A 27,051-nucleotide genomic window follows, 5' to 3' on the forward strand; every position below is an offset into this window, starting at 1 on the left:
CAAAAAGTAAGGGCCATTAAATGGAGAATGCTTCATTAACTACTTCACTCTGGGACAATTTATTTCTACCAATGTACAATTGCTTTATCAACTATTTTACTCTTTCAAAGCATCCAAAACACTGTTAAACACTTGCTTTCATAATGTCTTTCACTCTTTCAATAATAAACAAACCACTTAATTCAATTTAAAGCATTTGAAACACTAAATGAAACAAATGCTTTATAAAACAATGAAATATTTCAAAGTGTTGACCGTTTAAATTAACTATTGCTGTTTCGGTATTTATAAACAATCAAAAAACAAGAAATAATTCCTTCCTAAAATGTGTCAGAGTTGAGTTTCAAAGCACTTGAAAGACAAACTGAACTGCTTCAAAAAATTTTAAAGGACTCAAAAAGACTAAATGAAAAAAATTGATTCATGTAATTCTTGTGTTTTGAAGACAAAGCCCCCCCCGAAAAAAAAATCACAATCACGCCTCTGGTCTCAGCATCACATGGTCCTCCTCCTCCTCATTTTTCATCACGTTTTTCTTACGCGGTGCTGCCTCCCCGGTGTCCGTCCCTGCGTCCTCCTCGCGGGTCAGTTCGGTCATGGTGGACACGTCCGGCACCATGAGGAAGACGTTCTCGGTCCCGGAGATCCACCCGTTGGACCGGTACGACCAGAGCCGGGCCAAGCTGTGCGCCAGCGTGCGGTGGTTGCTGTCCAAATCCTTCGGATCTGCAGGTATCCTGCCGGGGTTCTCCTGCTCAGGGTGGGGGTGGTTTCTTACCTCATCTCGGCCAACAGAACGGATCCGGTTCGTGCTTTGATTCGGTGATGAATACGGACCCGCTGCCATACGTCACAAAGCGGCTTTGCGGCTTTTAGGCGGCGTGCAGGAATACATTTCTTTTATCTTCTGAAACACCAAAACCGGTTTCTGCTGTGAATCTTGGATGTGTGTTGGCTGATGGTGATGATGATGATGACGATGGTGATGATGAAGGAGGATGTGCGGCGTTGTGTCGCTGTCAGGCTGCAGGCCTGCATGAGGGGACGTAGTTTGCACAGACGCAAAAAAAAAAAAAAAAAAAAAAAAACACGCAAAAACCGGCAAAGTGGGTCAGCAGCGCTGCGAATGTGTGTCAGTGTTACGCTGTTCGGCAGCATGAAGGCGGCAGTAGGACAATGAACGTTTTTGTTTTTGTCCGAGCTGCTGCAAATGCACCACTTTCACCAAAGTCGGGGAGACCGGGGCCGGATATCACAGTGCTGCGTAAGGTCTAGAAGTACCATTTCTTTTTACTCCAGTAGATTTCCTGCTGATACTCAGTTGATAATTAAGAAACACTAACGTTAAAAGTCAATCTGGCAGCTTTTTCTCAGCATTTTGAGGTGAGGGAACATCATGATAAATTTCTCAAAAACTAAAAGGTTGACCATATAAAGACACCTGCCAATCAACACTCTTCACATTATTACTTCAACACAGAATTTGCTTGTGTCTCCACCAGTATTGTGCACGTAGTGTTTTGATATTTAGACTGCTTGTCAGCTGACCGTCTCCAAGACAACCATCAACTTAGTAAATAATTGCTGTCAGTTAATCAACCAAACAGTGACAGTCATTAAAGCAGTTTACCTGAAATATCTGGAACAAGTTGTATTCAGTGATTAAGGGGGGGGGGGGGGGGGGGCAGATCAGTGCTCGATCTCTTTATATAAAAAACCCAGACAGAAAAGAATTTCCATTTGCTCATGAAATGTAATCTGATTACATGTTTTCTTTGCAACCATAATGGGACTTGGTTAAGTTTTGTCTCCCGATGACGTAATCCGTAGCTGTGATTCTTGATGTGTGACAATGAAGCGTCTTTATTCACTTGATAATTAAAAGTAGAGCATTTTTTTTCTCGATCTTTCTGTTTAAGGTGCGACTCCATCTGGAGATGAGTATGGTGTCTGTTTTCTGTTTCTGTACCTTCCTGTCCTGCGCACCGGCAACATTTCCTGCATTTTCGTTTTGTGAATTTTTCTGTAAATTGTGTCTGTAGCATGGCCCTGGCAGAGGGTCGCCCCTCTGAGTCTGGTCTGCTTGAGGTTTCTTCCTCAAATCATCAGAGGGAGTTTTTTCTTACCACTGTCGTCTGTGTTCTTGCTCTAGGGCAGGGGTGGGCAACAAGGGCCGAGACACTGCATGTTTTCCTTGCAACCAATCACCTCAGCAGGTGGGTTGCTGATGAGCTTCTCCCTTGAACATAAACACCTGGTTGTCAATGAAATCACCTGCTGAAACACCTGACCATTAATGAAATCACCTGCTGAGATGATTGGTAGCAAGGAAAACCTGCAGTGCTTCAGCCCTTCATGGCACATGATTGCCCACCCCTGCTCTAGGGGTTGGTAAGGTTAGACCTTACTTGTGTGAAGCGCCTTGAGGCAACTTTGTTGTGACTTGGCGATATATAAATGAAATAAATGGAACTGAAATTGGCCTGTTTGTGTTGTATTAAATGGGTTAACTGGTTCGGACACGGAAAGGATTGACAGATTGATAGCTCTTTTGACTCATTGAACTAGTTACACTAATGAACCAATTGTTTTATAAATTATTTAAATCTTTCAGAACAGTTTAAATATCTGATCAGCTCATAATGACTTCTTTCCATTTTGGCCGTTCCCATAGTAACAAGAGTCTGATTTCATCACAGCTTTGCAGAAAGTAAAACTAGAAGCACTCAGAGAGCGCAAACATCCGCCAAGGCCATGGGGTCACTGACGCCATAACATCTACACGCCATGGAATCATGAACTAAAAAGTCTAACAATGATGTTTTGCTAGTAAAAAGTTTCATCTGCTGTGATGGATAGTATGTATCCTTAGCTCTGGCATCACAGTTATGCAACTTGCACCTTTTCTCAGAAGCTACTTTCATCTGAGCACTGATATTGATATTGCATGTGCTTATAGAGAAAAACAAATAAGAAACAAAATTCAATTCTTATTCAACTAAACTGCAAATATATGACTTTTTAACATTTATGAAACACTTCTCTAAATAAATAACAGTAAATTCTGAAATAGAACTATTTTTTAAGTGTTGCATGTGCTACATAATGAAGTGCACCTTCTATATATTCAGTGAAGTGCACCGAAGCAGAATATATGCGACAGTAAGGTGCTGATGTAAGCCTCTGGGTTTTCTGGATCCTAGGCATGATTCATCATCACCTGGGAGTGGGTTTTGCACCTTGTGTACTTTGTTCACTGATGTGCACTGAACCAGAACTTAACCACTGCTGAGTATACTGCTGACTCATCAATTTGCTTTGCTAAGTGAAGTAATCTGGATAGTGATATTCATTGCCACTAAAATATAATAATGCCAAATGATAGTCCTTCATCTAATAATTCATTGTGCTCCCCAGCCCTGTATAGTTTGTCATGAGGGATTTCCTCTTTGCAGTGTGTTGTATTTGACATCGTTTACTAACAAGGCCATAGGGTCACTGACCCTAAAGAGATTCCCTCCTTGGCACAGTGATCTATTCAACAATTCAGTGTTACAACCAGAACTATGATACATACACTTTTCTTTCCATTATATTTGATATCCTTGACCATGAAAACATGCCACTAGAACTTGGAATCACTTTTATGTCTTTATTAGTTGAAAAGTTATTGTATAAAAACGATTTTTCGGTAATGGCGGTTTTCTTCTGGATCTAGCTCCATAACATTTGAAGCTACATCAAATCTGATGACACCTTACTGAATCAGTACAGATTCAGCTACAATTTGGTGTTAGTTGTGCATCTCTAGCTTCATTTGTCACCTCACACTGACACATTTTCTATTTTCCCTATATTTTTTGCATATTCTGGATCACCAGATCCGGAATCCGGATCCGATCTTCACCAACTTGTTGTTTGATAGAACATTTGATTATGTTACACCCTAATTTTTTTTCAAGCCTTTCTGCCTTGTTTTTGTGGAGTTAGAAACTAGAATGTCAAAATTCCCCCTATCCCGCAATGGTGAAGAATCCTTCAAAAAATTCCTGGATCGTGATCCAGATCACCACTAAAATGTAATAACTTGTTCCTCTTGTCATTTGCAACCACTCCACAAAATTTCATCAAAATCCGTTCAAAACCTTTTGAGTTATCTTGCTGACAGACAGACAAACAAACAAACAAACTCGACTGAAAACATGACCTCCTTGGCGGAGGTAAAAATGACTTTAACCCCCAAAGCGGTGGATCAGAAAAACACAATCAATCAGCAGTTGATGATTTTGATCAATAACTAATGCTAAGCCACTAACGCTTTGATTTATAAATTCTAGGTGCAAGAAATTCTTAGTATAATTCTAAAAAAATAAATCAATTGTATTGCTAAGGAACTTGTTATTGGCCTTCGGCCTCATTCGATGTTCGGTACTAATTGTGTACTAATTAACTGGAGGAAATCAAGAATGGAAGATGGAGGCAGAGCTGAAGATGTGATTTTCTTTGGGAGTGATGAGGGAGACAGGAAGAATGAGGAGTCGGGAGGAGGTCGTCCTCGTTAGGAGTCTTATTTAGACGAGCACGGATGAAGGAGCAGAAAAACTGAGGAGGATTGAAACAAACGACTGTGATCTTCAGGATCGTCCTGACTCTCTGAGGAGGCTGCAGAGCTGGAATGTGGGTCAGCCGCAAGAGTGTGTGAGTGTGTCGTAGTGCTCGATTCCTGTGTGCACATCTCACACACACACACACCTGCCTGTATAACCTTGCTGAGCTGTGCATGCTCCTGACGAGGTTATCAGAGGAAAGCGTTCCTTCTCGCTCTGCCGATGATGTCACTGTCACTGGGCTCTTTCTGTGCGAAACCTTTGACCTTTCATCCACCAGTTTTCTCAGCTCAAACATTACAGGCCGTTAACTCATATTTATGCTCAGTGTTAACTACAGATATGGATGGAGTCTTCTCTCCACATTCTGCCTTGATTTTGCCCATATTTTGCACATTTTCTGACAGCTTGCAGATAATGGAGCAGTACCTCCAGAACCGTAGGGGGCAGTGTAGCCAATAGTTCAAGCGAGTACCTGTCACCGCTGATACTTTTGTCTCTTTTGCAGTCCATAGATTGTTACCATCTCTTTGATCCTGTGCACTGCCCTCTAGTGGATGTATTGCTTAACCTCCATGCCAACATGAAGGTCATGTGAAGGTTGGGGGTGGTGAGAGTTACATTGTTGGTAAATGTGTTGTGTTTGTATCCAGAAGGGCAAAAACAAAAAAAACCTGCACATTTAGCTTTTTTGAAGTTAAGGTAAAGATCAACGTCAACATCAGTTGTACTTTCTTTTATAGTTTACAGAGCTGAAGGTTTCTGTTAATCCTCCCCAGTTCTTACTGTAATACTGTCTCTCACAAAATACAAAGTAAAACTATTTCACAGTTTTAATTTATTCAAAGTCACAGTGAAAAACAGGCCTGGATTCTGAAGAACTTCTCTCTCACAGGAGATCCATCAGTTCAGAACCTCGAACAAAGGACTAAAACAGTTTTATAAAACACAACATGGATGTGACAAAGGCAGACCTTATTTTGCAAAATCCTTGCCTTATTGGTCCCCGTGGCCATTAAAGGGAGGTCCCCCCCCTCCCCCCCGCCCATAACCCGCGCGATAATGGGACATATGATTTATATTGTAACTTGGATCTCTTTGTTCTAAGTGGTAAAACCAGTTCAGCCCAGTTCAAGATGCACATTTAGACAAATAACAGACTAAAAGTACATCAAACTAAGAATACGAGGTATCTTATAAAACTAACCGGCAGTTTTATAAAAAAAAAAAAAAAAACTATATGGATTTGATTGACATGCGATTACACCAAACATGCTTGAACCTTTGTGCGCATGCGTGAGTTTTTTCACGCGTGTCGGTGACGTCATTTCCCTGTGGGCAGGCCTTGAGTGAGATGTGGTCCCGCCCTCTTGGCTGAATTCCTTTGTTTCACACGCTGCTCGAGACGGCGCGCGTTGCTTTATCAAACTTTTTTCTGGACCTGTGAGGAATATCCGAGTGGATACTATTCGAGAAATTCAGCTGGTTTTCGGTGAAAAGTTTAACGGCTGATGAGAGATTATGGGGTGTTTCTGTCGCTGTAAGGACTTCCCACGGAGCAGGACGTCGCGCAGCACTTCCAGGCGCCGTCGTCGGCCTGTTTCAAGCTGAAATCATCCTAATTTAAGGCTCTGTTGACCCAGGACGTCGTGAGAGAACAGAGAATATTCAGAAGAGGCTGGCATGAGGAGTTTATGTGGACATTCCACTGTTTAAGGACATTTTGTAATGAAAGACGTGCGCGCAAATTCGCTGAGTCGTTTCCGTGACGACTCGGCGAATCTGTGTGCGCCGCGACAGGAAAAACACCTCCGTGTTGAAAACCATTTGTAAAATTCAGGCGGCTTTTGATGGCTTTCAACAAGTGAGTAACTGAGAAATTGTTTAACAGCTTGGGCATGTTCCAACTTGTCTGTTAAGGTTTCCAACGGAGGTGTTTTTCCTGTCGCGACCCCCCGCGGTCGGGTCCGGCCCGACATGCGACTCTGCCCGCACGTTCTTTCATTACAAAATGTCCGTTAACAATGGAATGTCCGAATAAACTCCTCATGCCGACTTCTTCTGAAAGTTCTCTGTTCTCTGACGACTTACTGGGTCAATAGAGTCTGAAATGTGGAGAGGGTGGGCCACTCCTCACTCAAAGACTGCCCACAGGCGAATGACGTAACCGACAGGCGTGAAAAAACTCTCGCATGCCCATGAGGGTTCAAGCATGTCTGATGTAATCACACGTGATTCAAATCCATATGGTTTTTGAAAAAAATAATAAGGTCAGATACTTTTCTAATAGACCTCGTATAACCATTTAAGTAAAGTAATTACTTAATACCAAAATAAATAGCAAAGAAACAAAATAACAACATAATAGATAAACACACAAATATATCTAACATTTCTAAGTATTGCAAGGTTTTTGGATGTGCAACGTTCTGGTCTTTATTCCTATGTTGACATAGTATGTTTGAATAAGCCATATAAAAGTGTGACCGTGTGCGCTAATGCTAATTACTGTAAGCGAGTAGAGCAATAGCGTAACTGGACATGCTAACTGTGGTAAACATGTAGATTAGCATTTAACCCTCAACATCTCCTGAACTATTAAGAGCAACTGCACAATGATGCTAGCTGACTAGTGCTCAGTACGTGCAGGTTTTGAGTAATTTTTTTGTTTTCTGAAAGTAAACTGTCGCACTTCCTGTTTCTCCCTCTTCAGAGAACATTCCGGTGGAGTTGCGAGAGCCGCTTTATAAGGACCACTGCGAACAAGAGCACCTAAAACCTGTCATGTCCAAGCTGCTTCTCTCCCCGGAGATCTACTGTCGAACCCATGCCCTGCTGGCTCAGGCGCACGGGGTCTCGCTGCCGGCATCGCAGGGCTCGCCAGCCGACAACGCCGCCCTGCTGCAGTTCCTAACAAAGAAAGGATTCACACCGAAGGTCCAGGATGTAGACGTGACAGAGGAGGACCTCAGCCACGCCCCTATAAAGACGGTATGCGTGGATCTGTTTTAATTTTTGTTCTTCTCAGTTTGACTCTTTTGATTTCTGATGTTTACCACAGTGGTACAACATTATACATAAAACTGAAGCTCAAGGGTCATATTGCTGTTTGTAACTGAGCGTTACTTGTCAGCTGATCACGTTGTCCACCTTCTGATTGGTGCAGAAAGCCCACCTCGCTTTGATGGATGCGCTGATGTCACTGGCTGCTAAAGAGACGGTTGGCAGAGTGAAGATGGCGGCGGAGGCGGAGCAAATCGGTGTCGGCGCTCCGTGGGAGAACGCTCTGCTCTTCTGGGTCAACAGGGTGAGATGGCATCATCCATGACAACCAAGATGATGTCACTCTTGCTGATGCTGTGCCTTTCATGTCCTTTACTCAAATTGAAACTATTGTTTCTTGTCTTTCTTGGTTTTCTGTATTTGTCAAAAATTTAGCATCAGCGTCTTTCAGGGAGGGAAAAAAGTGATTTATTTGAATTGACTCCCAGATTAATTGGTTTTCAAACAACGAATCCACACTCAAAAAACTGATGTATTGGATGAACTCAATTGAATTATGAGCAGGATTTACATCTAATAAATATATGTATTCCCAACTCAAATAAAACATATCCATGCAAGATAATTTAATTTAATTTAGTTAGGACTACATATATTTATTAGATGGAAATCCTGCCCCATAATTGAATTAAGTTCATCCAATGAGTCATTTCTTTGTGTGATACACTCAAAAACTGACTCAATGGATTAGATTCCATTTAATAAATATATGTATTCCCAACTCAAATAAACACATCCATGCAAGATAATTTAATTGAATTTAGTTAGGACTACATATATTTATTAGATGGAAATCCTGCCCCATAATTGAATTAAGGTCATCCAATGAATCATTTCTTTGTGTGATACACTCAAAAAACTGACTCATTGGTTTGGATTCCATTTAATAAATAGCCCCAACTCAAATAAAGCACATTCATGCAAGATAATTTAATTTAATTTAGCTGGAACAACATATATTTATTAGATGGAAATCCTGCCCATAATCGAATTGAGTTCATCCAGTGAGCCATTTTTTGAGTGCATACTTGCCGTTTCATGGTCAAACTTTTTTCTGCGTGTTTTCCTCATCTGTCAGCTGAACCAGACACTGAGAGAAAGCACAGAAGAAGACGAAGAACATCCCAAGTCACAGACATTACAGACCAACGCCTCCTCAAGAAACGGTAAGGTGGTAACAACAAACAACAAACTGTTCTGCACGTCCTCTTATTTTTGAACTAAATGTCTCCTGGCTGTGTTGCTGAGCTTCTAACGTCGACCTTTGCTGTGCTTTTCTGTTTTGTCTCGGTCACGCCGTAACTCACCGCAGTGTCACAACACGCGTTGGTACTGGAAAACTAGTCCCCGTAAGTCTTTTATTTTCCTTCCCGTGTGTCTGTCTGTCCATCTGCTGCGGCTGACGTTATTCTGCCTGCTGCTGCCACACTTACTTTGTCTCTGTTACTAGTGCAGCAGATAAGTGAATATTTCCTGAGGGATCCTTCAGATGGTGATGCAAGGACCAAATTTGGCACACATACTCCGTAGACATTACTCTTTAAAAATACCGAGTGGCCACATGAACTTTCAATAGGCGGCCAAGAAGGGGTCAACTGAAGAATTACACAGGGGTCAAAATTTAAAAATGCTCCAATCATATTGAAAGGTTTTCCATATTATTTGTCTGATCATAAAGATTCCAAAAAAGGTATAGTTTGGACTATCTGTGAATGAATGTTCACAGATTCAATCTGTGAATGAATGTTCATGTTGTGAAAAGACCCATCCAATATGGCGGCCACACTGGATTACTTTCCAGCAAATCATCACCTGCTCAGAGTGCCGCTCTCATTGGACCGAATCTCTACTATTTTGGCATTGTGGGATAGCTCGAGCCCACAGATTGAGCTCGCTGGACTACTTTCGCCACCCTGCTCAGCGTGCCGCTCTCGTTGGAGCAACAACACACAGAATGTGTCTCTTTGTCCCAGATAGACCTCTTTCAGTGCAGCTTCTTGTTCTGACTTTAACACAAAGTTAACAACCAAGTCTTTCATCCCCAAATGTAAATGGTAATCAAAACATTCCAGTCGTATCTTTCTGAACTCTTCCGCATCAAACTCCATCGTGTCAATGTTTACAATGTGCTTGAGTGATAACAGCTGAAGTTGCTCATAAACTTTAAGTTTCTTAAATATTTATTATGGCCACTCTTAAAACTTCATTATCTTTATAATTTTATTACTGATAAATTTTAGAATTGATTTAGATGAGATATACTCATTATCTCACAGGAATATATCACAATTATCTGGGAACTACTTTTTGCGCAGGAATTCATCAAGCACGTCGGCCGCGGGCGTGTACTAACACAGAATCCCCAGAAAATGGCTAGAAGTTCAGCCAAAATGAGAGCGTCCACTTTAGCTTGCCATAAGCTAAGCTAGTGGCGCTTGTGAAAGTGTGGCAAATCATGAGGGGTCTACATATATAATGTCTATGGTCACGACAGCTCTCTCATAGAGATGAAAGAAGAACAAGATCGGACATTGATTTCTGCAAGATTTTGTCCAGCAATGTGTTTAACGAATTGACACAATTTTCAAGTCAGTGTGTTTTTGTTAAACATGAATGATTTTATAAATGGAATGCAGTAGCCTTCTCTTTAAATAACTAACAAGACGCCTGAGCTACTTCTTCCTGGTTGGTTCAGGGATTGAATATGTCCACAATTATCTTTTTTTTTCTCATCTCTATGGGCTGTCCATGCTAGCACGGTTAGTTAGCATGTTGCTGGCTCACAAAGACAGGTTCTTCGAGTATCGTTAAATTGTTTTGTGGAAATGATGAGGCTAGCTTGGTAATGACTCGCCAGAACTGCTGGCTTTGCTAGTTAGCATGTTAGTAACTCCAAAACAAGATCATTAAGGTTCCTTCCAACTACCCAGTTGGTGGGTTTGCTATATTTAACCTTGCAGCTGTGACGTTAGATATTTTTGTGTAGTCTAATAATATTGTCGGTGATTGGGTTATCTGTTTTAATGACGACAATGTTTTTGTTTTCGATCTATAAAGTTAAGTTCAGTTAGCCGAGGTGGAGAAGGCGGTGATGGGAGTGAGTGAGGGAAGTGAAACGATTTTGCTCTGTTTTTTTTTTTTTTTTTTTTTACGTGACCTCTTGTTTGTCCCGCCCCTCCTTCCTGAGCAGTGTCATGTGACTGTGGGTCCCCTTGTCATTTATGCTTGTTTCCCTCTCTCTGCCATCCCCCATCCGCATGCTATCGCTTTTGTTTGAAGGAGTCGGGGAATAAGCCACCAGTGGTAACGTATAACTCCTCGCTCTCTTCTCACCTTCATCCTCCACGTGTCTCATAGCAACGCACTTGACTGAGAGACTAATGGACCAATCGCTGCACTGTACCCTTCTCACACCATCGGTCGAAGACAGACTAACTGCACATGAATCGCCACTCCAACCCTGAGGTTGGATGGATCGCTTACAACGCATAGAATCTCAACACTTTAAAAAAAAAAATTGTATTTGTAAATTGATGCTTCTACAGTCAGGTAATTATTTTGACAGTCACATTGTGTATTTTGTGTAATTTTGCCTCTGTACACCAACACAATGGAATGAAACAATCGAGGTATAAAAAAAAGATCTTATTTAGGAAGTATGGACCTTTTTATACACAGTGCCTATAGTTTCAGAGGCCATAATATTTGGATAAACGCTGAATACAAATCATCACTTTTACAGCCAGCTTTCTTTACTTAAGTTGGGGGAAGGATACATGAACATTTTCAAATCACTGAATGTTTTAGACTCAGTCATTAAGAAAGACAAAAGGCACGGTACTGTTTGTCTGGTGTAGGCAGTTCTCAAAAACTGACAACACAATAAGGAGACTAGTGAGGGAAGCCACCAAGACACACATGACTTTGAAGTACTAACTTTGAAGTACTATTATAGGTTCCTGTGGCTGAAAACTGTGCATAGTGCAACTTTTGTCTCTTGTACCACCAGTCACAGCTTCTGGATACTGGCCAGAAACGGTATCTGACCATAGCTGGGGACGTACCCTGCAATGGACTGGTGTCCCGTCCAGGGGAAGTCATAGACTCTTACCCACTCTTATCTTAACACTACAGTATCCAGGGATAATTCCTGGCCTGATGGGCCTCAGGGTCTGTACGAGATGTGTTTCTTTCTTGAATTAAACCCAGCAGTTGGCACTCAAAGCATATTTTGAGTGTTTAATTTGGAGTGGCGGTGTTGTATAGAGGTAAAATCACAAAGAGATGTCACTGTCCAAATACTTATGGACCTGACTGTATTTTAAGCATGTGTTCCAAAGCCATGTTATAGGAGGTGTAATTTTAAGCTCAAGTCCTCCTAAAACAGGGCTGCTTTACACTCAACCGTAATGAGTTTATGCACTCAGAAACTCACCGGTTCTCTTGTACCTCATGTTGCTTGCATTTTTTTATATACATTTTTTTTTTCATTTTTCCGTGCAGACTGAGATGATCAGGTGTTTATTTGTGACACTTCAGAATTGAAAATATGCAGCTTCTCCCTACTTAGAAGTGTTTGACTGAAGCCTCACATTGTTGTTGGTCTGTTTCTGCTGCATGGCCACTGGGAAGGGGGGGTAGTTTCTAATCTATAATTTTTGTTTTCTGCATTATATTTATGTTTTGGCTGGTTTTGCAATGCTCCCTCTGCCCCTTTTTTTAGCTTTATACTGCACCTTTTGGTGCACGTGTCTGTATGCACAAATGTTTAAAGGGGTCATATTGCACAAGGTGTATGTTTTAAGTTTTCCCTTCTTACCTCACAACAAGAAGGTCTTAGGTTGAAGTCCAATAAAACCCAGTTCCTTTCTGTGTGGAGTTTGCATGTTTCTTTGTAGGTTTCTTGCCACCATTGAAACATGCACATTAGCGTCTTTCTCCGTGTAGATCTGAAGTTGCGTCAGGAAGGGCATCTGATGGAGAGGTAGTGGACAAAGAAAAGAAAAAAAAATATCAGTATGTTGTTCAAAAAAAATCAGAGTTCCATATTGGATCAGGTGAGATGGACAACCATTCTAGAATACATGTTGAAACTCACTCAACATTTTAACCTGAGACAGCTCGTTTTAGACGTTTGCAACATATATCCTACAAATCCATATCTGAACTTCTGTTGGCTGCTTGGCCTCTCTTTGAAAAGTTCACATGGCGACCAGCAGCTTCTTCCCATTTAAAGCAAGAGACACATGGCATCGCCTGTCTGCTAAGTCTAATATTTGTTTTTAGGATGTGGTTACCTGTCGGAAGGTGGATAATATGACCCCTTTAAGTGAGGCATTGTTGGTGTTGTGCTTTGTTTCTGGCTTCACACTTGGCATTGTTGTTTAGTGGCGTTGTCTGTCGGATGGAAAACCCTGGCTAAGTTACATTTTCTTTCCCCTCCACTTTTAAAACAATCTTAAGTTCTGAAATAAGCGTTCTTTCCTGTTTTTCATTCAACTGCCTCCGTCTCTTACCTGCTCTTTCGCTTTCCTACTTTGCATGTCTCCTCCCCATTTCTTTCTCCTGCAGATCCGCTACAGGAAGGATAAAGTGCAGTCTAAGCTGACTCCCACGTTCCCTCTGATTTCTGCGGTCAAAGATCTATCTAATGGCTGCGCAGTGGCTGCTGTGCTGCACTACTACTGCCCCGGCATACTGCCTCTGGAGGGTACACGCGCACACGCACGCTCAACAAAACTACTGTGTCGCAAATATTCGTATACATATGCAATATTTACAGAGGAATCCTGCAAATGGTGATACAAGCACCAAATTCAGCACAAACACTCTTTAGAAAGTGGCCACTTGAATTTTCAACAGGTGGCCAGGTAGGGGTCAATTAAAGAATTACATAGGGGTCAAAATTTTAAAAATGCTCAATCATATTGAAAACATTACCACATTATTTGTCTGATCATAAAGATTCCAAAAGGTATAGTTTGGACTATCTATGACTGAATGTTCTAGAGTTATGGGGTTAAAAACAGCAAGAATGGTGACAAAGGTCAATTTCAGTTTGTACAGGGGTCAAAAGTTAAAGTTGCTCCAATTTAGGTAAAAAGTGATGCAAATTATTGGTTGAGTTAATAGGGTTTTAAAAAGGAATAGTTTGCACCATGTGTCATTCTTAGTTGTCACGTTACTGGGTTACATATGTCACATGTCATAGAATCCAATGGACATCAACCTTGTTTATTCCATTTATTGCTCTCTGACAGACACAGGAAGTGTTACCAACATACATTTGATTTTTGCTGTGACTGTTGCAGATGTGTGTTTAAAGGACACCATGTCAGTGGCGGACAGGCTCTACAACCTGCAGCTGATCAGGGAGTTTTGTGAGAGCAGTTTGCAGAGCTGCTGCCCCCTAGCTGTGGAAGACCTGCTGTACACGCCGCCGGTTTTACATGTAAGTGATGCAGAACTGCTTATTTTTAGTTTTGGCATTCTTGAAATGTTTAGAAATGCTTGGAAACCTGTGAGTGCACGTGACCTTTTGTGGGTGTGTCCAACATCTGTATGAGGTCATTCCTGGTGATGTCAAAATTTATTTCCAATCCTGCTGCAGTTGTTGTGTTGTCAGTGTCAACCTAATCATCACAAACTGGCATACCTGCAAAGGTAAAAAAATAATATTTATAAAAATCACAAAGTGGCCATCAAACTAAAAAGTACCTGATGAAAGTTTTATCAGAATACATTGTGTTCTGCCCAGTATGCAAAATAAACATTTTATAGAATTGGACCTTGACCATATAAGGAGTTCTTCTACTGTGCAAGTCTCCTGTAGGTGTCAACCTGACTCCAGAAAGGGCAAAGAAGGTGTAGGTTTCTTTGTCACCACCAACTCCAGCAGGTGGTTTCACTGATGAACTTGCTGAGTTGCCAACCCATATCTTTATCCTACCTAGAACAATAGACCACTGTAATCGTTTAGCTAAGATGGCTAACCTGTGCTCTTATATCCATGTAGAAGCTGGTCAATATGCTAAGTTGATTTAACAAGAAGTACATTTGTACTGCCCAGTCATATTAACCTCTGCCAATGAAGTTGGGAGGCGGTTATGTTTTCGCCTCTGTCTGTCTGTTTGTGAACAGCCTGGAGCCCACATTTTTTCATATATCGTTATGACATTTTTACTGAACATTTGTATCCTGATCTTTCCATTGAATGAATTTTCAAGCATTCATAACTCTGTCAAACAAGATCCAGTGTATTTTATATTTGAGAGCATTATGTAGGATGGTATCCTTTATCAACTGACAGCGTTTGATCTGGATCTGATCCAGATTACAGATTTTATGCCCATTTAAATTTATCATTGAAAACCCCATTTAATGTATATTTTGCATTATATCTCAATTAAAAAGGCTCAATCACTCTCATTTGTGACAATGAGGTGCAAGCTGGCAGTCTCAATGAATAAACTGAGTTTGATCCACATCTGAGCCGTATTGTGGATCAAACGTAGTCTGTTCATTGAGAGTGCCAGTTATATTATTATTATAAGTTATATTATGATATTTGTTTTTAACATTGAAAAGCCCTTTTGATCTATATTTTGTATTATATTTTAGCTTATGAAAAGCCACTTCTAACAGGACTTTTGCCTTGAATTTTTTTTTTCCAAGGTAAAAATTTGTGGAATTGGAAACGAGCGTTGGTGAAGGTTTGCACTCTACGAGCACGAATGCTCTAATTTTATTGACGAGTTTTGCTTGATTAGATTTGGTTTGTTTATGACATATCCTTGGGAGTTTAGTTAAAACAGTCACTAGGAACAGGAAAGTGGATGCGCTGTATGATGAGCCCTGTCCTCAAAAACTGGAACACCAAAATTTCACTGGCTGTGATTGGCGAGAGACAACGTTACGGTGAAGTGACTCTGAGGAAGACTTTGTTTAAAGGAAAAGAGTTTTAATGTACTCTAATATCAGTGTCCAAATATTTGTGGGCCTGTTTGGATTCTCTGTCTAAAGCCATGTATACGTTCCGACACTGTCGCCTCTCCTCAGCTGAACATCATGAGCTTCATCGCCGAGCTGCTCGACTGGTTTGAGGTTAAGAAGCCGGATTTTGTTCAGCCCATACAACCCGTTGACCTCACAGGTCTGTAACATCGGAGTTCGTTCATCAGTAAACACATTCTTGACTTCATACATGAAAATCACATTTAAAAAGGTCCTAATCTCCTTTCAGACATCTCAGACTTACTGGATTGTACAAGTCCTGTCAGTGGGAACAACAACAGGTACCAACATCCACACACAGTCTTAGTCAGTCCCCTTTCAAATATCTGTGGGTCATTCCATATGAAACCAACCAGAGGATCAAAATTGAAAATATTCACAGATGCTCTCAACCAACTGCTTTGAAAATTGAAGGTTGATTTCTGCAACCATGTGTGAAATACAGCACATCAAAATTTTAGTTTATTCTTTTCACAGGTTTTTTTTTTTTTTTGGCCAGTATTTTTTTTTGCTTAATGTTGAGCTTCGATTGCTTGATAGTTTCAGCCTGTAAAAGTTTTGAATTTAGTTTTTAGGGTGAACATTTCCAAAAGAACAGTGGTGTCCAAAGTATTCTAGAAAGGGTCAACAGGGTGCAGGTTTTCCCTTTCTAGACATCATGACATTTGTTTTAGACGTAGTTCCAACCTTTCTCATTACAAAACTTAACTACATTGAATTTCTGGATATTATTTCATGACTTTTTCAGGTTCTACAAGAAACAATGGCTCAAAGTTGCATTTTTCCAAAAATAAACAAAGTTTACCTAAAATTTTGGCTCTGTCTTGAAGACCGGTTGGTGTACAACTGTGTGTGTTTTTTTGACAGAGAGAGAGGTTGACCTGGCATATGTCTCAGAAATTGGTTGATGTCTTGTGCAAAAAACCACCATCTGTTTGTAATCAACTTGTAATGGAACCAAAAGTCCGCAACCAGCCCAACAGCAAACGAAGAACATGTGCTATAATTTATGACCCATAAATGTTTGATTCATTTAGTTGGACAAAAGTCTTTTTTTTGGGGGGGGGGGGGGGGGGGTGGATTTGGATGGCTACACCACCCCATGAAACACCAAACCTTCCCTTTGATGAATGAGTTATGAAAATATATTTTATTCCTGTTTCAGTGGATCTCCTTCCCTCATCTTCAAACAGCCTTTTGTGCCAATCTCCTCCCCGGTGTCACCTGGTAAGAAATACGAACAGAAATCTGTGAGTGCAAGTGACATCTACAGAACTTTGAAGATTAATTACGGTTTTGTCTTTCCAGAAAACAAACCTTGGACGAGGAAACAAATCAGGTAGATGAACTTTTACAGCCGCATGTGATTCTTTACATTTTACGTTTTTGTCTTCTCACTTTGGACTCTTGTCTCCTTCCTTTTTTTTGTCTTTCTGTAACATACCGTTCCTTCTGGGCCGTCTTCAGTCGTCCTCTGTCTGCAGTGACTTTCAGCATCCCGTTTGGGCTGGACAGTGATGTTGACATCGTCATGGGGAATCCTATAGAATCTGTCTTTCCCCCAGTCAGTTCTGACGGTCTGTCCACCAGCATCCCTTCAATGACCTCGTCCGGGATGACACATGTCCCCTACAGCCCCCCTGAAGACCTCAGCCACCTGGTCAGTGCTTCCGCCCCAACACAACGGTCTTCTTGGGGCCCTTACATTCATACAACACCGCTGGGAGAGCTCCCGACAATAGAGGAGGCGCTGCAGGTGGGTCATAGTCCGGGTGGCAGGGACCAGAGGAAGGTAAAGACAGAAGAGAAAAGTCTGAGAGGACTGCTTGGAGGAAGACCAGCGGCCAGGTTACGTCCAGAGGGAGCACCTGCCGGATTCTTCCTTCACTCCCCTGAGGCGGACAATCCCCAGCTCAGTAGCTCTGCTCCCAGTCGCTCTGGAACCCTTTACCGGCCTGTGGGAGGAGAAGTGGGAGAGATGGAATGGCAAGGAAGAGGTGACAGGAAGGAGAGAACGGGACGCACCTTAGACATGTCACGAGATGATGACTCGGTGCTACGAGATGGCAGCGTGGACTCCTCTGACGCGTCGGATGAAGGCCCTAAAAATGCCCCTGGTAATCTTCGACCCAGTACTGGTGGTCAGGGTAACCACAGCACCAGCAGCAGTCCACGCATGACAAGCTTTGCTGAGCGACGGGACAACAGGAGGAAGCATCCCGCTGCTCCTGGAGAAGAATCGATCTCCACTCCGATCTCAGCAACCCCAGGAACTCCACATACGCCCTCCACCCCAGTGGGAGTACCGGGCCAAAGACCATGTCCCAGAGGTCCTGAACCCAGCTCTGAGGCCTGGGAGCTGGGGGCTCGTCTGGAGGAGAAACGCAAAAGCATTGAAGCCCAAAAAAGACGTATTGAAGCCATTTTTGCCAAGCACAGGCAGAAGCTTGGGAAAACTGCTTTTCTTCAGCTGAAAAGAGAACAAGGAGAGGGAGAAGGAGGGGGAGCAGGGGAGGAGAACCTCAGCCTGGATGAGCGGCTCACTCGTATGGAGGAGCAGCTGAAACATGACGAAGAGAAGGACCAACAAGAAAGAATTGACGAGAAGGAGAAAGAGGAGCCTCAAGACAGAAATGGCTCCAATCCTCCCCGGTTAGAGAAACAGGTCACATTCTCGATTGAAAGTAAGAAAGGAGCAGAGAAGGAGAAAGGAGGTGAAGCTGTCATACTGGAGTACAACGAAGTGGTGCAGAAACTGAGTGAAGCTCTGCAGTCATTACAGAAAGACATGCAGAAACTAACTGAGCAGCAACAGCAGCTCATGACCAACCAAAGACCCAAAAATACACCCAAACCCAGTGCAAAATCAACACCAAGAAGTAACCCCAAAACCCCACCTCACACCCCAACAAAGACACCACCGCGGACTCCAACCAGGAATCCTACCGTGAGCACCAGCAAAGCTTGGATGATTCCTACTGGTCCCAATCCTCCGGCTGGCTCCTCCCCATCGCAGCGTTCTCACATAATCTCCTCGTCCAACTTCCCCAGAAATGTGATCTCTTCCTCGTGCCCCAACCCTATGACTAAGATCCACTCCTCTTCCACTCTCCGCAGTCCCAAGCACTACCCACGAAACCATCAGCAACCTCAACCACGGCCTTCTGAACTCAAGTTTCCCCCACTTAATCGGGTCTTAACACCGACCCAGAATGTAGACACCCTTCCCCACCTGCGGCGCGTGTCCCCTAGTAAATGTCAAGTTCAGACGACGTCTTCCTTCCGCATTGGTGGGCCACAAACTCCTCAGGAATCTCCTCAGCCTGTGCAGCAGCCACAGGCCGATGAGAGTGTCTCAGAAGGAGGCTCGAGTGAGACTCCCACCCAGTTTAGCCTGGAGCTCGATCACGAAGATGGTGCAACAGCAAGCGTGGTGGACCTCTCGCTGGAAGAAAGACGAGAACATTCTACAGCTGCTGGTGGAAGCAGTTCAAGTGCTCCTTCCGAGTGCTCATTTGAGAGTGAGAATTTATCACTTTCTGCTGCATACAGCGCAGGAACTGAGGGAAGGAGGGACGGAGGAGCAGGAAAGTGCTGTAGCCCCATTGAAATGGCACTATCATCTCTGGGAGGGCCAGAGAGAGGCAGTGATGAACCAACTGACGAGGGTCAGGAGTTTTCCTCCGACTCTATGAGTGACCACACAGAGTCTGCTGTGGAACCTACTAGAAGATCCACAGAGTGGCTCACTGCAGGAGGAGGGAACGTCCCAGTGCAACAATGTAAAACCAAAGCAGAAGAGATGAGAGCGACAGAAGCTTTGGAACCAAGTGAAGAACAGAATGGCCTTGGAGGAAAGGGGGGGATAGGATTCTTCTTCAAGGTGAGCATTCCTAAAAGAAAAAATGGAAACCGGAGTGCTTTTTTACTTGCACATGTAGACTGTGAGCAAAGAATGGTTTCATAATATGAGCTGCACACTGAGTGTGACTTTTGTATGCGACTGATCAGTGATTGTTCCTCATTTGGAAACATAGCAGTAGCTTTGGAAATAAGAATTTTATAACACTGTAGCCACTCCTGTATTTCAGCCACATTCATTGTAGTATGGTCTGCATCCATCCATCCATCCATCCATTTCTTTGTTCCGCATAAATATTCCATCCTGTCTCCATGGTGTGGAGCAGGTGAAACTCAGTGGGATAAAGACTTGGGCTACCAATATGTATACTTGGTTCAGTCCATCCAGTTGTTAATAGGTACCAGCTTCAGCTGGGGAAGTAATCTTTGTTGGACTTATGTCCCATCTGTGAGTGTTCATAGATTGTCATCTACTTCATGCTCCAGAGATGAGCACCGTCATCAGTGGTCATTGGGGCCTATATCGGATTTACTTACTACTTTCCTCATGAGTGCAAGGTTTTACCGTGACTACATCTTCTCAAATTTCCTTTTGTTAAATCACTCCAGTGCAGGATAAATATAAAAACTAGCAGGCACTTAAGAGTGCAGACCTCCACTGAGGCCCATCTTCACAAAATGTCATCAAAATCCATGCTATATCTCATAAACACAGGTCGAGGTGATGACATAGCTTCCTCGTTCCTGTTGGTTGGCAGAGGTATTAACATCTTGAACCAGGTTTTCTGATTTGATTATGTCCTCTTCTTCTTGTCAAACATCCAAGTCCAGAACCACTCTTCTGTACAAAATAAATGTTGCCCATCTGCTTAATTGTATAAACATCGATCCATATCCTAGTGGTCACTGGGCAAGAGGTGGGGAACATCCAAATCGATTTAAATTTCCTGAAATGCAATGTAATGAAATGTGCTTCTCACCACACGTGGTGTTCTTTATTTAATATCACAATAGAGGGATGCTTTGTTGGTGTCGTTTTGTTGTATTTGTACTAATGTCTGTGTGGAACGTGTGGGGGTAGGAGGAGGTGCATTGCGAGGAGGAGATGGCCCAGCGGAGAGCACTCCTCTTGGAGCGGCAGCAGAAGAGAACTGAGGAGCTAAAGAGGAGGAAACAATGGCACGAGCAGGAAAACAGGTAACACACTCGTACGTCAAAGATGCAGTTTTTCACGGGTTGGACCACCTTCAATCTGGCATTTCCTAAATTATATTCTAACAAGAGCAATCCCAGATTTCTGACATCCGCCAATCCGGATCCTGATTTAGATCATCTCCAAAATTCAGTGGAGTCTTCCATGTCGTAATATCTATTTCTGGTGCAAATTTGGTGAGAATCCATGAAGTTGTTTTGATGTAATCCTACAAAGCCTATATAAAGTGAAATCTTGATCCAGAATCTGGATCCAGATCACCTCCAAAACTAGACTGAGTCTTCCATGATGTAATATCTATCTGTGGTGAAAATTCCATCAAAATCCGCACAGTAGTTTTGACGTAATTCTGCTAACAGACAGACAAATAAATAAATGCTGATGATTTTATTTCGTCCTTGGCGGTCATAACTAGAAGGCACTCGGGGAGTGGATACCTTGCTCACCATCATTCTAACAATCCTCAGTTTTGCTAAATGGGACCTGAAGACCTTCGCATCCCTTCTGTGTCCACAGCACAAAGGTGTCATACATACGTACTTACAATTCAGACAGAATTCAACAATTCTCTTTCGGAAACAGAAAACAAATTAATTTGATTATCATTCGCCTGAGTTTGAGCTTCTTCTGTCACAGATTAATCTCACATCTGCTGTTTTCAGACCAGCGTCTTCAGACAAGAATGCCGGCTCTCCTTCCCGTTCTCCACCCACCGGCACCACCTCCCCGTCCCTGACTCCTCCAGTGACACCAGCTCGCCGAACAGATTTCACACGAGTGGAGTACGCCAGGAGGCAACAACTCAGGATCATGGAGGACCTGGAGAAGGTGATCCGGCAGAAATCAGCCCATCAGGGACGAGCTTCCGTTAAGAAAACACGCTCCCGACCTCGCAGCATGACAAGGGAGGCGTCACAGCTGTCGCAGAGTCCAGCCAAACAAACCGCAGGTAAAGCGGGGAGTCGCGGAACCGCCACAAACTGTCAAATCGCTTCTTTTCCCCAAACTCTCTGCTCCGTGTTTCCTTCCAAAGGTCCCAAATTGAACAAAGTCTACTCGAACTCCTCCCTCAACTTGACAGCCACGCATGAGCTAGAAAACAGCACAGGAAACCAAACAAAGAAGCCCAACAGGTATGCTGCTCCACCTTGTTTTTTGGCCCCACCTCTTCATAATCTGTCATTTAAGCAAATTTACCCCCAATTTTAGGAAAGATTTCAACCAGGTAAAATCAACAGTTATACCAAAATATGAACAGAAATTGTGTACTTTATTAAAGCGTTTTGGCAATTATATTATTACATTATTATGCATTATTATTGTTTATTATTATTATTATTAGTATTATATTAATACATTATTATGCATTATTATTGTTTATTATTATTATTATTAGTATTATATTAATACATTATTATTACATATTATTATTATTATTATGACAATATGCAGCCAGGTGCACAAGTATTTGGACAGTGACACTATTTATGTAATGTTTGTGTGCGTAAACGCCACACTGGAGCTGAAATGAAACCATCAAGATGTTCTTGACATTCAGCTTTAATTCAAAGGGTTCAACAAGTGACTGTGTAAGGAGACTAGTGAAGCAAGCAGTAGGCTCTGATGGAGTTACAGGCTTCTGTGGCTGTGACTGGAGAAGCTGTGCACCACCAGTCACAACTTCATAGTGGCACTTTTTGCAAATTTTCCTTTGAAAGCTCTCTTCCTTCTTTCAGCCTTTATTTTAACTCGGGTTACACTGAGGATGACACCTAATTTACAAATTTTAATGGAATTAAAATGAAATTAAAATGCATTAAAAGATAATACCACAACTATAAAAAAAAACATAATTTTATATTATACATCAAACTGTATAAATATGGTATTTTTAATATTATGACACTGGTATATCATTATAATATTTATATATTTCATATACTGATAATATTGCTATTACTGTGATTTGCCTTTAAAAAAAAAGGAAAGGGGCGTATGCTCTATACCACTGAGGAGAATTCAGACACGGAACTTTGGGCAAATTGTTGAACTCCTCATATACCAAGAACATGGGTTCTAGGACTCATCTGCAGGTTTAGTTCCTGATAGCTCGAAGCAGCCAAAGCTCCATGTAGAGGAGATAGCAGCAAAAAATAAAAAAAAATAAAATGAATAAGTGAATAATAATAACATGAGAATGAAAGTATCATTGTCTTGTGAGAGACCAGTGCTTCATTCACTGCCATATTTGTTACAAGTTAAAACCCAGTGGGAAGAAAACATAGTTCCTCAATACTGTATTGGTTTTAATAGATACCAGCTTTTTTGTTTGGTTCCAGACTGATTTCTTTTTGTCAAAATGTACCAGACAGCAAGAACCTGATTGACGTAACTGTACAGGAGGTGAAGAAAGATGCAGATCATTGCTGAAGTACTTAAATGTCAGTTATTTCTGGAGTTTCTACCTGCACACAGATCGATTGTCAGGATGATTAATATTAAAGCAAAAATATGTTAAAATACACATACACACACACAAAGAATCTCATATCATCATCTTCACAATTCCTTGGTGGCGAGAAAGATTGTCTCTTGGTCAATTCCTGGATGGGATGGTGGAATTCTACATCCAGGACGGATCTAGAGACGCCTGTGAGTGGGTTTGTTTAACGTGGGAATGTTGTTGCCTGCTGACAAACACACGGTAACTGACAGATCCTGGTTCTATGGCTGGGAAATCACAGACGACTGGGGTTTGAGGGCCTGCTACAGCCTTCATCCAGCTTCATAGCTGTTGGGTTACAAGCCATCACCTCCTCTGCCTGATCCGCCATCGAGGACTTCAGTTTCAATTTTCAATTTAATTAAATTTATTTAGTTTATATAGCACCAAATCACAACAAAGCTGCTTCAAGGCACACCACATAAGTAAGGTCTAACCTTAGCAACCCCTACCCCAGAACTTCTTCTTTCACTAGACCTCCATTGGATGGCTTGTTTTCAGGGTTCCTGTTGGGCCTTCATGGTTACCGTAGCAGCCACGGAGCAGACAAGGCCCCAACTGTATGTCACCCCAACAGGCAGTCTCCTACTTGATCCACTACCCAGGTGTCACAATATGAATGAGGGGTTGGACTTTTGACACCTTGTCATTACATAGTACTTACCATTAGGAGGGTGGGTGCAGAGACCATTTCTGCATTCTTATTGGCCTCCCAGATCTGGTGTTTCATGGTTAACTGGTTGATTGACGTCTCTCCAGCAGCCGGTCTCAGTCACCTTTAGTATGTGAGCCCACAAGCGGATTGACCAATCAGAATGGAGATAAGGACTGGGAGACGAGCACATCCGCTCCAGAATACACAGGTACAGATGAAGCTCGATTCTAAAAGCTCCGTTTGAAAATGAGGCGTTCGTGTACGTACGTGTGACTGTTTCTGTGTGCAGGTCCAAAGTTATTCAAAGAACCAAGCTTCAAGTCCAACAAGTTCATCATTCATAACGCTCTGTCTCGCTGCTGCCTGGCTGGGAAAGTCAACGAAACCCAAAAGAACAAGATCGTTGAGGTAACGTTTTCACTTTCTGCAGAACAACTTAGAATTTTTCCAGATTTTAGTCCTCGGCTCTGAGATCCGCTGAGTAAGACCAGCTGGTTGTGTGTACAACTGGATTGGTGTCAGGAAGGGGATCTGCTGCAAAAAATCCCAATATGGATCTCTACTTGATCCGCTGTGGTGACCCTGAACAACATCGGGGCAGCCAAAAGACAAACAATAACTTTCTAAGTTTGTGGTCAAACAGTCACAGAAAACTAACATTTAGGTATTCATCATTTAACACATTTGTCATTAAAAAAAATAACATTTTGCTTGACTGCTGCTTCTCAAATGTCAGGATTTGTCTGAGATAAACCACTGCATATTGTCCTCCAGCAAAAACAGACAAAACTGATTTTAATTTAAATGATTTTTAAACAACTTGATGATAATGAAATATATCTGTCATGGCTTTCATTCATTTAGAAATAATGTGGTTTTAAACTGTTTTAAACCATGAACAGAAATCTTACAGCTTTTAAACCACTTTGACTTGTTTAAACTAGAGATGTTCTTATTATTCAGCAGCTTTGGACCATTAGATGTCTCAAATCTGCTGTTTTAGTAGAAGAAAGAATCAAATTAAGAAAAGATTTAACTATGCTTTATTTTCTGTTTGTCACTTAACAAAGTCAAGTGTAAATGTTGAATATCTAATTGTCTCAGCCGTCATCAGTCCTGCGCACATGCGCAAGAATGGTTGATCTTTCAGAGCTCTAAATTTAATTCCTTAGTTTCTCCAGTACCGAAAGCAGTACTGTTAAGGGGCGTGGCTTATCGATACTCAGGCCCGGGTGCTAAATTATTAAAGACCAATTTAATACCAGGTTTCGATACCCATCCCTACTCATTTGTTGTTAGACACCAAAAGGACTGACTTAGCAACCAACCAAAGACAACAAGTAAAACTTACTAGCCACAAATGTGTCTTTGTGTTAACTTCTGCCTTCAGGAGATGGAGAAGAGTCCTGCCAACCACTTCCTCATACTCTTCCGTGATTCCAGCTGCCAGTTCCGTGGCGTTTACACCATGAACACCGACACCAAGGAGCTCGTACGATTGGCTGGTGTGGGGCCACGGACAATTAGCTCCGGCCAGGTGGAGTCCATCTACAAGTACAGTTCAGACAGGAAGCAGTTTAGTACCATACCTTCTAAAACGGTGGGCATGAGCGTGGACGCCTTCACCATTCCTAGTCACCTCTGGCAAGGAGGTGCAGCAGGAGGAGGCGGCAGCAGTGGCGGTGGTGGGAGCAGGAGAGCGAAGGTCACAAAAAAGGCAATTGTTTCTAAATGAGGAAAATGTAACTGTAATCACAAAGTAATTATGTTGACAATTAGATCCAGGTTTAATAAAAATAATGTGTTCGGATAAACGTTAGCATGTGTGCACACAAAGTTGTTGGATTTTCCTCAAAATACTTCATATTTGAAAATGATTTTTAGTCGATGTGCATGAAAATGTTATAGCACAACTTTCTGCCATTAGAAACAAAAATCAGGCTCATTCACATGCAAATGACAGAGAATAAAACTTTAACTAATCTGAAGAGTTACTTGACAAAAGTCATTACTTTGATTTATTCTTAGGAATAGACTCAAAAATTGCTCCACTGTCAAAATAAAATTGTGAAACCCCCTCCTGTTTTCTGTCCTGATGACATCTGAACTGTCCTGTAGGAGGCAGTAGTGAGCTTAGCTGTTTGTTACAGAGTGCGCAGCGAGTCAGTACAAAGAATGCAAACTTCTGCAATGTAGAAACTGTGGCAGCGGGCTCGTTTACTGTTATACAACTTATTTATTTATTTATTATTTATTTATTTTATTTTATTTATTTAACTCTATGATTTATGTGAGCTGCCGTGCTTGTTAGGGCTGTTTTACCCAAAGAAAATCTGCTAGAAAAAAAGTATTGTATCAGAAAATTACAACAAACTGCTACATCTGATAAACACTAGAGATAGGTTGGAATACGAGGGTAATTTTCTAAGTTTTGCCTTAAAGTTAGATATAAATAAACTGAATTTGAATACTTTCTGCTTCAAGTATGCAAGAGTGATACACAGATTCACAAAACTTTGCATGTTGTTATAACAGTGAATGCTGTTAAACGTATTCTGCACACAACGCCGCTTACTGACTCCAGTTTAGAGCTGTCCAACCACAGTCTGTCTCTAAATTCTCAATTCGGTGCAAGATAATAGACTTTTTAATGAAATGCATTTGTAGCCAGTACTATTAATTTAAATATTTTCATGATTTTGCAAAGATAAATGTATGTACTGCTTTGTTATTGAGGAGAAGTTGACCCCGGGTGTGGACTGGCCCCGGGACTAACTCCACCCCAACCCTAACCTTAACCCAGCCGAGTTCTCTTGTTAACATGTTTACTGGCTCAGTGCTTTTGGCCTTTGGTCTTAGGAAAAATAACAAACAGAGCCAAACTCACCACTGCCTCCTACAGGACACAGCAGCTCGGACGCCTTTGTGTGGCACAATGAATTTTAAAAACATGGCTGGGGGAAAAAAATTTGCCAGCTTCTCAGCATATTTCACTGTTTTTCCTTGTAAAGCATTTTAACCTGAAAGTCAATCGTTAAGAAGTTGTATGTACAGTAAGTGTAAGTAGGCAATTAACCAACTTTTTGCTCTACTTTAATTAATCGTTTAAGGAAATTATTACGCAAAAGGACCCAAC

The 27,051-nt window shown here is 41.8% G+C and overlaps 1 protein-coding gene across 2 annotated transcripts; it reads left to right on the forward strand.

Moving 5' to 3' along the window:
* Positions 1 to 518: 518 nt before the first annotated feature.
* Positions 519 to 25,789, forward strand: LOC117525721 (calmodulin-regulated spectrin-associated protein 3-like). 2 transcript variants are annotated; one of them, XM_034187648.1, is made up of 18 exons: positions 519 to 732; positions 7,321 to 7,598; positions 7,774 to 7,914; positions 8,749 to 8,834; positions 10,925 to 10,973; positions 13,242 to 13,380; positions 13,982 to 14,121; positions 15,729 to 15,822; positions 15,913 to 15,964; positions 16,849 to 16,910; positions 16,992 to 17,022; positions 17,151 to 19,566; positions 20,626 to 20,741; positions 21,420 to 21,706; positions 21,791 to 21,890; positions 24,020 to 24,123; positions 24,205 to 24,323; positions 25,306 to 25,789. In XM_034187648.1, exons 1-18 carry the CDS (start codon positions 597 to 599, stop codon positions 25,648 to 25,650), a joined length of 4,695 nt encoding a protein of 1,564 aa, XP_034043539.1. In that variant the 5' UTR covers positions 519 to 596; the 3' UTR covers positions 25,651 to 25,789. The 2 variants fall into 2 exon arrangements, with proteins under 2 accessions (XP_034043539.1, XP_034043540.1); XM_034187649.1 differs by having other exon boundaries at positions 520 to 732; positions 24,023 to 24,123.
* Positions 25,790 to 27,051: the final 1,262 nt, after the last annotated feature.

Source organism: Thalassophryne amazonica, chromosome 15 (genome assembly GCF_902500255.1).
Source record: "Thalassophryne amazonica chromosome 15, fThaAma1.1, whole genome shotgun sequence".
Taxonomy (NCBI): Eukaryota; Metazoa; Chordata; class Actinopteri; order Batrachoidiformes; family Batrachoididae; genus Thalassophryne; species Thalassophryne amazonica.

Excerpts from the sequence above, each read along its gene's own strand:
- LOC117525721 (XM_034187648.1), top strand. The coding sequence starts at position 597 with ATGGTGGACACGTCCGGCACCATGAGGAAGACGTTCTCGGTCCCGGAG. Across the intron at positions 15,965-16,848 it reads GTCAGTGGGAACAACAACAG|TGGATCTCCTTCCCTCATCT; the intron begins GTACCAACATCC and ends TTCCTGTTTCAG. Across the intron at positions 16,911-16,991 it reads CTCCTCCCCGGTGTCACCTG|AAAACAAACCTTGGACGAGG; the intron begins GTAAGAAATACG and ends TTGTCTTTCCAG.